The sequence below is a fragment of the Magnusiomyces paraingens genome, assembly GCF_902498895.1.
Source record: "Magnusiomyces paraingens strain CBS 517.90 genome assembly, contig: contig2, whole genome shotgun sequence".
NCBI classification, from domain to species: domain Eukaryota; kingdom Fungi; phylum Ascomycota; class Dipodascomycetes; order Dipodascales; family Dipodascaceae; genus Magnusiomyces; species Magnusiomyces paraingens.
Genome location: NW_022474068.1, coordinates 3492013 through 3505000, shown reverse-complemented (window position 1 = coordinate 3505000; position 12988 = coordinate 3492013). Strand labels below are relative to the sequence as shown.

At 37.9% G+C, this 12988-nt stretch overlaps 4 protein-coding genes across 4 annotated transcripts; 2 read left to right on the top strand and 2 right to left on the bottom strand.

The window, feature by feature from the left end:
- Positions 1–3358: 3358 nt before the first annotated feature.
- On the bottom strand, positions 3359–4840 carry SAPINGB_P002842 (uncharacterized protein; the record flags this gene model as incomplete). Its single annotated transcript, XM_031997560.1, has 1 exon — positions 3359–4840. One exon carries the CDS (start codon positions 4838–4840, stop codon positions 3359–3361), a length of 1482 nt encoding a protein of 493 aa, XP_031853451.1.
- A 630-nt stretch (positions 4841–5470) lies between these two features.
- On the top strand, positions 5471–8032 carry SAPINGB_P002841 (uncharacterized protein; the record flags this gene model as incomplete). Its single annotated transcript, XM_031997559.1, has 1 exon — positions 5471–8032. The coding sequence occupies one exon, from the start codon at positions 5471–5473 to the stop codon at positions 8030–8032; it is 2562 nt and encodes an 853-aa protein (XP_031853450.1).
- Positions 8033–8326: 294 nt separating this feature from the next.
- Positions 8327–10213, top strand: SAPINGB_P002840 (uncharacterized protein; the record flags this gene model as incomplete). Its single annotated transcript, XM_031997558.1, has 1 exon — positions 8327–10213. The coding sequence occupies one exon, from the start codon at positions 8327–8329 to the stop codon at positions 10211–10213; it is 1887 nt and encodes a 628-aa protein (XP_031853449.1).
- Positions 10214–10592: 379 nt separating this feature from the next.
- On the bottom strand, positions 10593–12758 carry SAPINGB_P002839 (uncharacterized protein; the record flags this gene model as incomplete). Its single annotated transcript, XM_031997557.1, has 1 exon — positions 10593–12758. The coding sequence occupies one exon, from the start codon at positions 12756–12758 to the stop codon at positions 10593–10595; it is 2166 nt and encodes a 721-aa protein (XP_031853448.1).
- Between the last annotated feature and the right edge of the window lie 230 nt (positions 12759–12988).

The window sequence follows — 12988 nt, the reverse complement described above, 5'->3', positions numbered from 1 at the left end:
TTATTTTTTGAAAAATTCAAAAAAATTCAAAAATGGCCATTGTAGCAACTTCATTTAAATAAAACTTACCATCATCATCAATATCATCGTCACAATACAAAAAAAAAAAAAAAAAAAAAAAAAATTTTTTTTTTTTTTTTTTTTTTTTTTTTTTTTTTTTGTCTATACACAGCCATTAGAATTATGTTTGCTCTCTTTATATATTTCTCCCCACATTGAATAAATAAATAAATAAATAAATAAATAAATAAATCATCGTCAGTTTATTTTTTTTTTTTTTGTACAAAAAATTAATTATTACTATTTTATATATATAAATATAAAAAAACAAAAAATAAATACAAAATACAAGCATTGTAAATTAAACAAAGCAAGATCTCATTAAAATAAATCCGTGTGCAGTAAAAAGACAAGTCAAAGAAACATTTTTTTTTAAAAAAAAAAAAAAAAAAAAGGGTTATATATTCTCATCAGGTCAATCAATTCCTAAGAGCTCCTCTCCTTTTTTTTTTTTTTTTTTTGTTAAAAAAGTTTTAAAAACAAAGACTGTCCTACTTTTTAAAGTCAGTCATCAACGGGTAAAAAATAAAATAAAAATTGTAATAGATAAAAAAAAATTAAAAGTCGTTAAAAAAAAGTGTTGTTTGTTTGTTTGTTTTTATATTTTCTTCATGTCATCGTCGCAAAGTAGTAGCCATTACCCATCATTCGGGATATCGGCTCGCCTAGTACTTAAAAATAATGTAAAGGGCGTGGATGATACCGGGGAACCAACCCAAACAGGTCAGGACAACATTGATGAGCAGATCCATGTTGCAACCTCTCTCAAGGAAGACACCAAGGGGAGGGAAAATGACAGCTATTTAAAAAAAAAAAAAAAAAAAAAAAAAAAAAAAAAAAAAAAAAAAGACAGAAAGTTAGTTATCAAAGGTCAATTGAGTAATACTTGAGTAATAATAAAGACTTTAAAAAGTATTATTATTATTATTATTATTTTTTGTTTAAAAAAAAGATAAACATACCAAGAATGATCTTGAAGATATCAGAACCGGTAAGAGCCATTGTGAATTGTTTTTTTTTATAAGAGTTGTAAAGTTTTAATTGTTGTTAAGAGAATTTGGACAGAGAAGACTGTTGTAGAAGAAAGAAAGAAAGAAAAAAAGAAAAAAAAAAAAAAATAAAATTTATTAATTAGAGAGGAAAGTTACCTGTATTTATACTCTTTTTGGGTTGCCACACACACATACACTTTATTTATTTATTTTTTTTTTTTTCTTGTTGTTGTTGTTGCTGAAGAGAAAATGCTGGCACACTGTGAATTGTTGTTGTTATGAGGGCTAAAAAAAAAAAAAAAAAAAAAACAAAAAAAACAAAAAAAAGGCGTGCGGCAAAAGAACAGTCAGAAAAAAAATTTATTTAATTTTGTCTGCTGCTCTCATGACACAAATATCAATTAAAAACAACAACATATATATATAAGAAAAAAACAAAAAAAAAAAAAACAATACACACACACACACACACAGCCCAGCTTAGATTAGGCCGGCACACCCAGCACAGCCCGGAACGCGGCCCTTTCGGCACTGGGCATTTTTTTTAAAAAAAAAAAAAAAATAAAGGGGGGAGAAATAAACAAAAAACAAAACAAATATGTTGAGGATTTTTATTTTTATTTTTATTTTTATTTTTTTAATTTATCATATTTATTTATCATATTTGGTTCAAAAATAAAATGATCATTAAAAGTAGCGCATTTACATTCCGACCGTTTTATTTTATTTTATTTTTTCAAAATAATTAAATAATAATAATAATGACTAGCTTAATGAAGAAAAAAAAAACCCTTTGAAATGTTGGTAACAATCCATTAATATCTATATTTCCTCGAGAAAGAGGAAAGAGGTATTTAGTTACAAACAACTTACTATACCAGTTTATATACCATTACTACTACTACTACTACTACCTTTGTATATATATATATATATGTATATATATATATATTTAAGTAATATATATACTTCTATAATAACCTTTCATCTATATACAAAAAAAAAAAAGAAGAAAGAAATCCCTTTTTTTTTTTTTTTTTTTTCTCTAAAAAAATTTTTTTTAAAAGAAGAAGAAAGTCAAAGTTAAAAAGGAACGTGGGGGAAAAGTTTTTTATCAGCCACTCTTTCTCTATATTTATCATTGCTGATGATGATACCTAAAATTAATAAATAAATAAATAGATAAAAATCAATAAATGGAAATATATATATATATATATATAAAAGAATAAGAGCCGTTCCTGATTCAGGCAGGACATAAATTCGAAAAAAAAAAAAAAAAAAAAAAAAAAAAAAAAAAAAAAAAAAAAAAACATCTTTAAATCATTGTTGAATAGAAAGAACAAAAAAGAAAAAAAGAAAAAAAAGAAAAAAAAAAAAGGCAAAAAAGCAAAAAACTTTAAAGATGAGATACTATTAAAACTTAGGATTTTAAACAATATATAAGTGGTTAAATATTCTGGGGAAATTCTTACTATCAATAACTTAATTAACAACAACAACAACAACAACAACAACCTATTAACAATAGAATCATAAGCAGCAATCAGTGATAATAAATAGCAAAGTTAATAATAATACTCAAGTTTGATGTTTTGCTTTTCTCAAAAAAAACCATGATGTAATAATAATAATATTATATTATAAATATAATAAGAGAAACTTTGTCTTATGATGATTTTTATTTATTTATTTATTTAAATCACTCTTTTAAATGATTTAATAAATAAATGAATGAATGAATGAATGAATGAATGAATGAATGAAAAAAAAATAAAAATAAAAAGAGCTCGTTTTCAAGTAAACCGTTTTTTTTTTTTTCACATACAAAAAAAAAAAAAAAAAAAAAAAACTCGCAGTCTCGTGCCACCACCACTACCACCACCAAATACATATCACCATTGAATCGGAATTTCCCTATTCCGTCGGGATATATATATTCTGTTTTTTTTTTTTATTATTTATTATTTATTATTTTTTATTTTGTACCCATTTTTTATTATTATTATTATTATTATTATTATTATTTTTTTTTTTCTTTAATCTAAAAGCTTTAGAAAAGTAATATTGGAATTTTTTTTTCCTTTTTTTTTTTTTTTTATAATAATAATAATATTAAGATCTTCTAGCTAGCAATTAAGGAATATACAAAATCAAATAAATCAAGCAAAAAAAAAAAATAAAAAAAATAAAAAACTACTTAATAAATTACATCATCTTAATTATTCTACTACCCCACCTTTACATTATTTTCATCTTCATTTTTATTAAAATTTTTATTATAGAAAAAAATTTTTTTTTTTTTTTTAAACAAGATCCTCATCAAGACGAACAGCAGGATTGCTCTCTATAAAGTCCAGAGAAACCTTGTGACCCAAAAGCTCACGAATGTTAGAAACACCATACTTAATCATAGTAGGACGTTCCAAACTTAGACCCCAGCCGTGCACTCGCATGTCCTTTGGCAGACCCATGGCTTCCAACATTTCTGGTCGGAACATACCAGAATTACCAATCTCAACCCACTTGCCTAAACCTTGGTGCCAACCAAAAATCTCCATACTGGGCTCAGTATAAGGATTATAAGCAGCCTTGAAACGAAGTTCATGTACACCCATCTTGGCAAAGAAGCGCTCCATGAACCCAATCAAATCGCCCAGCGTCAAGTTGTAGTCCGCAACAACACCCTCCACCTGATGAAATTCTGCCAAATGCGTCGCATCAACCGCCTCATTGCGGAAAACACGATCAATACTAAAGTATCGCGCAGGCTTAGGGTCCTGTGCAAGCTTGTGCAGCATGGCTCCTGAAATCGCAGTCGTGTGCGTGCGCAGCACAAGACGCTTAGACTCCTCTGCCTTCCAAGGGTATCTATAGCCTAAACTGTCGTACGCTCCGCCCTCGTGCGCAGCACGAACATTCTTCCAGTACGTCTTATCTTCGGGCTCATCAGCAACAACCGGGTCCTTCAAGTAAAAAGTATCCTGCAAGTCACGGGCAGGGTGCTGCTGAGGAACGAAAAGTGCATCAAAGTTCCAGAAACCACTGTCAACATACTGAGCCGTTGGCATCTCAGTAAATCCCATTGAAAAGAAAATCTGTCGAAACTCCTCTCGCACCTTGTTCAGAGGATGCAGAGCGCCAGCAAGAGGATTGGTACCTTCTGCAGCAAAGTTATAGGGCTTAAACTCAGCAGTCTTCCAAGCACCGCTCTGAACCATATCAATTGTCAAATCTGTTTCCAGCTTCTTGATTGTAAGAGCAAACTCAGGACCCTTGGCAATCTCAAAGGAAATCAGCTTTGTCTTGGTAACAAGTTTGCGCTTCTTAAGGTCAGCAAGCTCCTTGGCATCCGCCAGCGTGCCTGTCTCCTTAATAGTCTTGAGCTCTTCTGCAGTAGTATCCTCGGGTTTGGCCTCAACGCCCTTAACAAGCTTATCACCATCCTTCTTAACCCAGCCATTCTTGAATGCTCGTTGTTGACCAAGTTTACCAGAGGCACCCAGAACCTTGCCAACATCAGCAATCTTAAGACCCTCAAGTGATTTAACAACTTCTTCAAAAAGTCTCATTTCATGTGAGCCATTGGCAACAATATCCTCAGCCTCAGCTGTCAGAACCCATAAGTCCTTTTCTTCAGTTTTATAGGTCACCATCGACTTGGCGGCAAGCGATGTGACAGCAGCTTGGATCTGCTCAGAGGGAACGTCAGGGAAAGCCTTGCGACTGTCGACAATCTGCCCAGTCTTATCTAAGGCGCTCAAGATAGTCAATGCCAGATCAGACATATCGGATTCCTATTGGGTAAAGTGTATTCAAAAGTTGATGAATTGCAAATGCGTGTAGATCCACCAAGTAGATTGATGTAAGGAGTGGGGGGATATACCTGCTACCGTAGTTTGTTGTTGTTGTTGTTGTTATTTGCAAATAGAAAAAGGGAAAAAAAGAGAGGGAAAAAAAAAAAAATCAAAAAATTTTTGGTGGTGAAACCAAAAAAAAAAAAAAAAAAAAAAAAAAAAAAAGAAGTGACTCTTTGAGATTATTTTCCAGGGCAAGGGCTTTTTTATAATTAATTAATTAATTAATTATTTGGTTCACCAATATTTTAAAAAATAAAATTATAAAATTATTATAATATAATAATCTCACACAAAAACATACAAACAAACACACATTCTGTTTTATGGTGTTTTTAGTACACACTGAAAAAAAAAAAAAAAAAAAAAAAAAACCTCCACTAACTCTGGCCAGGCATCACCAGCTGGCCTTTAAAAAAAAAAAAAAAACTAAAACCACCACAACAATAACAACAGCCAATCAATCTATTCCTACATTAAAAAACTTTATCTTCTCCCTCCCCCCCTTTTTTTTTTTTTTTTTTTTTTTTCCCTCCCCATTTTCTTCTTCTTTTTCAAATCATGGAAGCTGAACCTTATCAAAACGGCTACCAAAACAGCACCATATCAACTACCACTCCTAACGGTATTGGTGGTCCCACTATTCTGGTCCAGATGCTTCCCTTAATTCCTCCACAAAGTCAGGATGAAGATGAAGATACAATTTCAGAAGATTCATTTTCTTCAGTTCCCGGTGGTAACTTTTCAGATGAAGAAGATTCAAATAATCCAGTAAATAAGCCTGCTCTGTGCAAATGGACCGGCTGTAACAGAACTCTCCCCTCTCTTCATGCGCTAGTCATTCACCTCCAAGAAGACCATTTTGGCCTTCGTCGGGCTAAATATTCCTGTGAATGGGAAAATTGCTCACGCAAGGGAATCCTTCAACCATCTAGGTTTGCTCTAGTATCTCATATGCGCTCTCATACTGGGGAAAAACCCTTCTATTGCACAGTCCCGGAGTGTGATCGTAACTTTACACGTTCTGACGCGCTTGCAAAACACCTTCGCACAGTCCATGAAACAGAACACTTTCGACCTTCTGCTGCAGATCCTCACGTCCATTCTGACTCGAAACCTTTACTTGACGCTACTCCACATTTCCCTAAACTCATTGCTGAATGGATTCACTTGGGTCCAGACGCGTCATCATCTGCTACAAGTTCTTCTTCATCATCATCATCTTCTTCTGCCCAACAAAAACAACAAAGTTCTACTAGCCCCAAAATAATCCATTGGCCTCCTGAAGGCACTTCAGCACAACCCCCTGCCTTAAATGAACTTTACATGAAAATCAAAAATATGAATGGCTCCGACCGTCTTTCAACCCTTCTCACAACTCCCATGAGCCCAGCCCTTTTACAAGTCGAGGGTCGCGGGGGTCTTGACCGGTTTTGGGCTGAAAACGATATTGATAGAGATTTATTTGGAAAGTCCACAGCCGATATGCTAACCAGAGAAGAAGCACTCGGCACTCCTACTCCAGCCACAGCTGCACCCCCACCAAATAAACGTCGTAAGAAGGATGACCAAACAACAACAGCAACAACAACTAATTCCCAAGATCAGCAATTACAATTGCATCAGAATCAACAAAAAACTCAAAATGAAGAAAACTCTACAAGGCCTACAGTGGCAAAATGGAAACAAACTTTTGATATCCTCAAGCGCCGATTGGTATGGACTTTACAACATGAAAATGAACTTGAAAAGGAATACAGAGAACTTCAGTATCTCAAGTATCGCACATGGATCGAGGTTCAAAACCTGACAGACAAGACCCTGGCCAAAGCTATCGGGACCGAGGATATCAATGAGCTTATGCTATGGCCTGAAAATCACATCTCTGGCAATCTACGTCCGGAACTCGAGGGAGAAGATGTTTTAAAAATGACATTTGATCCAGCCTCACTGCTTCATCCAAGCGCCCGCATTTTCCCTCAGATTGAAAAACCAAGTGTTTTAAAAACAAGATCTGGCAAGTCCCGTTCATTAACCCATGAAGACGGTGAAGAGTATGAAAATGAAGATGCCCATGGCCTGAATGAAGAAGAAGAAGAAGAAGAAGAAGATTTTGATGACATTGACCTGGATAGCCACTACCTTGATGATGATGACAGTTTGCTTGGATCTGGCAAGCTGATGGAGGATATGGTTCCAGGAACATTTTTACAGGAGGCTGCGGCAGCTGCAGCTGCAGCTGCCGCTGCTGCCACTGCAGTACCAACCCCACCTGCCACCAAAAGAAAACGTGCTGCTCCTGGCAAGGGCAAAGCGCAGGCCGATCCCAATGCATCTAAAAAGCCCCGCGCCAAACCTGGACCTAAACCAAGGAACTCTGCAACTGCTTCGGGCGCACCCGCACCCGCAACCAAAAGCCGTAAGCGAGCAGTTGTACCTAAGACGGAAGACGGTGCGGCAAAGCCCAAAGCAAAGTCGCGTGGGGCTAAGGCTGCAACACCGACAGGAACTGCAACACCACTTGATAACACAAATGAGCCTCCCAAGACTACTACCCGCAGAGCCAAAGCAAAGGCAGCTACACCATCACGTATCAAATCACAGTCTCCAGCTCCTGGTGCATCCAGTATTACCAAACGATCAAAGGGAGGGCGTAAGTCTAATGCGACCAAGGCGGCAGAGGCAGCTGCTGCGGCCGCAGCAATTGGCGCAGAAGCTAAAGCCAAGGCTGATGCCGCTGTAGCAGCTGCAGAAGCAGCAGGGATTAAGCTTGAGGATGATGATGATGATAATGACGATGATAATGATGATGATAACGATGATAACGATAACGACTTTGATGGAGAAGATAATTCTTTTATGCATTTTAACGGAGATACTAGTAAGACTGATGACAGTGCTACTGATGCTGACGCCGTCGCCGCTGCTGCTGCTGCTGCTGCTGCTGCTGCTGCCAGCCGTGCCTCGTTGGAAGAAAGCTATCGCAGTGAGCAAGGTGATCTGGATGTTCTTGTTGATGATGACATAGATGATGTTGATGATGACGTGAATGATTCTCCAGTGTCATCCCCGGTGGCTTCTAGCTATGCTCATCAACCGGTAGGCTTTGGGACCGGTCTGTAAATAGATCTTTTGTAAAAAAAAAAAAAAAATATCAAAAAAGATAAAAAGAAGTATTCTTTAAAGTTTTATTAATTAATTACGTCAGCTATAGATATCATGTGACACTGTCATAACAAAGTGCTGATTAAGATTTTTACCTTAAAAAAATAGATTTCCCAATATTGGAGATAGGGTTGCTCGCTTCGCTTTACCCCCAAGGGCCATCTTTCCAACTTCCCCCACCCCAATGAAGCAACCAGATCCTTCTAATACCAAAGGCCAGCTAAGATTTCAAAAGACGATACTTTATTAACCATGTCTTTAAGACACCTCAATAACATCGGTTTTGCTCTCTTTGGCCAGCCCTGTTCGGGCATTTTCAAGGACATTAAAGGTCGTCTCCCATACTACCTATCTGACTGGACCGACGCATTGAATTATCGTGTGGTACCGGCGACCATCTTCATGTACTTTGCTAATTTGCTTCCTGCTATTTCATTTGCACAAGATATGTTTGACAAAACAGATAACGCTTTTGGTGTAAATGAAGTACTACTTGCTTCAGCGATTGGCGGGATTGTATTTGGAATCTTTGCTGGTCAACCTTTGTGCATTGTGGGTGTGACAGGTCCAATTGCTATTTTCAACTATACTGTCTATGAGATTATTGTACCTAAAGGTATCCCATATTTCCCCTTCATGTGCTGGATATGTCTTTGGTCTATGGTTATGCACTTTATTATTGCCATCTTTAACTGGATCAACTCGCTACGCTATGTAACTCTCTTTTCCTGTGATATTTTCGGGTTCTTTATTTGTATCATTTACATTCAAAAGGGAATCCAGATTTGCACTCGTCAGTTTGAATTTGCTGGAAATGCTAACGACTATGGATCTGCCACCACAACTCATGGTGATTTGCCCATCAATTTGGCTGCCGGATACTTTTCAGTCATGGTGGCCCTACTCATGATGGTTTTCGGTGTCCTTTGCTCTGTGATTGGAAATTATACAAAGTTTTTTAAGCCTCCCATTCGTAAGTTCATTAGTGACTATGGAACCCCCCTAACAGTGGTGTTTTTTTCTGGGTTTGTCCATTTCGGTGGCCGTATGGCCAGCACACCTGTTCAGCACTTACCTACCACACGATCGTTCCAACCAACTTATTCTGGTGAACATCTTGGTCGAACACATGGATGGTTTATTCATTTTTGGCATGGGATTTCTGTTGGAGATGTATTTCTTGCTATCCCCTTTGCTATTCTTTTAACTCTCTTGTTTCTCTTTGACCATAATGTTTCATCACTGATTGCCCAGGACTCAAAATATAAACTAAAAAAACCAGCCTCGTTCCATTGGGATTTCTTTTTGCTTGGCATTACAACGGGTCTTGCTGGAATTTTAGGGATCCCTGCGCCTAACGGATTAATTCCACAGGCACCGTTACACACTGAGAGCTTGTGCATCTCGGCAGATCATATTAAAAACCACCAAGAAACTTCTGATACTGAGTCAGATACAGAGTTTATCAATATGTCTGGAACAAACTACGTGAGGGCCATTGAACAACGAGTAAGTAATACTTTACAAGGACTTCTTATTATGGGAACCATGAGTGGACCTTTACTTGTGGTTTTGGGTCTTGTTCCACAAGCAGCTCTTGCTGGGCTATTTTGGATCATGGGCATCAGTGGTCTCATTAATAATGGGCTTACATCCAAGTTACAATATATTATTACCGATCATCGGTATCTTTCCCCAGAAATGAAACGACTTGATGGGTGTAGCAAGCGTGGGCTTTATATATTTACTTTTGCACAAGCAGTTTTTGCAGGAGCAGAGGTTGGCATTACACAGTCTATAGCAGCAGTTGGGTTCCCTGGAGTTTTACTTCTTTCAGTTGTTGTTGGATATGTTTTACCATTTATAATTTCGGAAGAAGATATGGCAATTTTGGACCGTCCAACGGCGCCGGCATTTGTATTAGCAAATCTGAGGCGGGTACGCAAATCTACAAATTCAACTGCTCGCAATAGTGCAGAAATGATGGACGAGGAGGAAAGCTATCAAGTGGAAATGCAAGACATTTTAGACACCCATGATAATAAAACACAAGGAATAGATACGGAGTCGCGGGAAATTGAAGAGCATCCGCAAGACTCTGAAGGCAGTCATTTACACCACCGCCACAACATTGAATAATAATAATACTAAAAAAAATAAAAAAAATAAAAAATAAACGGAAGGGGAGAGAAGGGAGCGGAGCAACGTGAAAGAAAAATTTCTTTACGGGTGTGTTCGCGTGCGTTTTCTACAATAAGAAACCGAGATTGTATAATTTTTTTTTTTTAACTCAGCACAAGACCAGCCAATTGCTAGTGTTCCAGCCCACGTTTTTTTTTTTTTTTTACTTTCTTTCTTAAATCTGTGTTTATCTTTCTAATTTAGTTTTTATCGTGTCAACCATATATATATATAATTTAATTATTACCATTATAATTTTGAAAAAAAAAAATATTATTATTATTATTATTATTATTATTATTTACACGCATAGGCGCACATGTTGTTGTTGTTGTTCTCAGCAAATCAAATCAGACACGCGGATCCGTGGAGACGGCTCAACTGTGGCACGTGGCTGGCTGCTAGGACTCTGAGTCTTGTCGCGAACAAGTGCTACAACAGCAGTGGTCCCAGGTGCTGGGCTTGCCATACTACTGGATGGCGGACTACTACTACTGCGACTAACAGAATCTGAAGTCTGGCTTGCATTTGCCGTTGAAGTTGTCGATGAAGAAGTTGTTGATGTTGAAGTTGAAGTTGAAGTTGATGTTGACGCAGTAGGTGTTGATTCTGTAGTTGTTGCAGATACAACCAAATCCTGTCGTGTGGCCGAGGCCCCAGTTACAGGTGAACCACTTGTAGAATGCATCTTTGTGAGCGCTTCTTGGTCTGTAGCCACCAGTGACGGCGAAGGAATTATACGTTCCGATTGTGAAAATGATGAGCGATGTAGTTTAGTCAACCCAGCAACAGCCGCTGCAGCAGCTTCAGCATCGGCGTCCAAAATAACAGGAGAAGAATGGCCATTTTTACTTGAACCGGGGTTTACAGGTGAATTAGTAGTAGTAGCGGTAGCAGTAGCAGTAGCAGTAGCAGTAGTAGTAGAAGTGTCCCTGGTGTCCGGGTCGGAAGAACCCAAAGAATTGGGACCCGCTGTCGTGGGACTAGGGAGCTCAGATTTATCTGTTATATATTCAGATTGCTGTTGCTGTTGTTGCTGTTGCTGTTGTTGCTGTTGCTGTTGTTGCTGTTGCTGTTGTTGCTGCTGCTGCTGTTGAATCTGGTGAAGTTCTGGGTGATAAACGTCGGGCTGTTGTGGCTGCACATGTGCTGGTGCACTCTCTTCTTGCAAGTTACTGGAAATAGTAGGGCTTGACCCATTTCCACCGGCATTGGCACCGGCACCGGCACCGGCACCGGCAATTTGCTGCTGGAGCTGAATTAAATGAAATTGCATTTCGTGGTTTTTCGTCTCTAGAGTCTCCACGCATTGTTTGAGATACCGCACATACTCCACAGTAGCTTGTAAAATAACAAGCTTGTGGAGCCCAGTTGCAGCTGCAGATGGCGATGAACTACCACCACCGCCATTTGCAGCATTTGCTACGCTTGCTCCATTACTATTATTACTAGAATTGTTGTTGCTACCAGAATTATTATTATTACCACCTCCGCCAGCAGAGGTGATGGACTGCTGACACGCAGGAACCAGCTGCTTTAGAGCATCAAACTCCTGGTTCATTTTTGACCGCCTCCGACGCTCAATTTCTGAGTGAGCTGTCCGGCGGGCGTGTCTCTTGAGTTCCTGATCAGACAGCATGGGTGGGGTGGGCGGTGAATTGTTTTCATCTCCATTTGTAGAAGAAGAAGAAGAAGAATTAACAGCAGCACCAGTGCCACTGCCAGTACTATCTTTTGTTGATGCCTTGCGTGATTGTCTTCCACTTGACCGTTCGCTATTGATGGCCATACTGCGTGGGGACAATGCAGGAGAAGTCATGGGAGTGGAAGAAATTGAATCAAAGGCAGAGGCTGAAGACACAACGCTACTATTACGTCGCCGTCGCTTTGATCCACTGGAGGAAAGACTTGGAGATTTCCCTGAGTTTGCAGCCGAAAACCCCGAGTTCTCAATGGTATTGGGAGTAACATGAATAATGGTACGCTTGCGGTGGGGTGGTGGTGGTAGTTTCACGGGTTGGATCGATGGAGAGATTTCATCGCCAAGTCTTGGGGTATTTGTGACAGATGATGGTAACGATGGCGCTTTGGTATTGTTATTGTTATTATTATTATTGTTGTTGTTGTTGTTGCTGTTGTTATAAATGACTTCGTTTTCTAAAGCTGGAGGTGGTAGAACCAGGGGATCCAGGATGAAGCTGTGTGTATTGATTGCTGGGGACGCTTGTTGAAACTCATAGTTTGCTGGAGAAGGTAAGGCCGTAGTATGGGAAGCTGGGATAATAGTTGAGGCTGGTTTTACAACTTGGCTAGGTTTTTTAGATGAAGGTTTGACAGCTGCAGATGTGCTTTGAGATCGAGCTTTTGATTTGGATGATGCAGACTGAGGTTTGGAAGGTTTTGATTGGGAATTTTGAGGTGCCTCTTGGGCAGTAGTGGAAGTTTGTGAGTCTTGTAGAGTGTCCATGGCTTTAGGCTTAATGAGGACTGGTTGTTTTCTCATTGAATTTCAAAAAAAAAAAAAAAAAAAAAACGACAATAACCAGAAAAAAAAAAAGTTGAATAAAAAAAAAAAAAAAACCTAGGCGGAGTATGCAAAAAAAAAAATAATAATAATAATAAATAATAAATAAATAAAAAAAAATTAAAAAAAAAAATTAAAAAAAAATTGAGAAATTCAGGCACCCATGCGCGGGAATTTGAAGAATATTTATACCAGAGGTTGGCACGCGG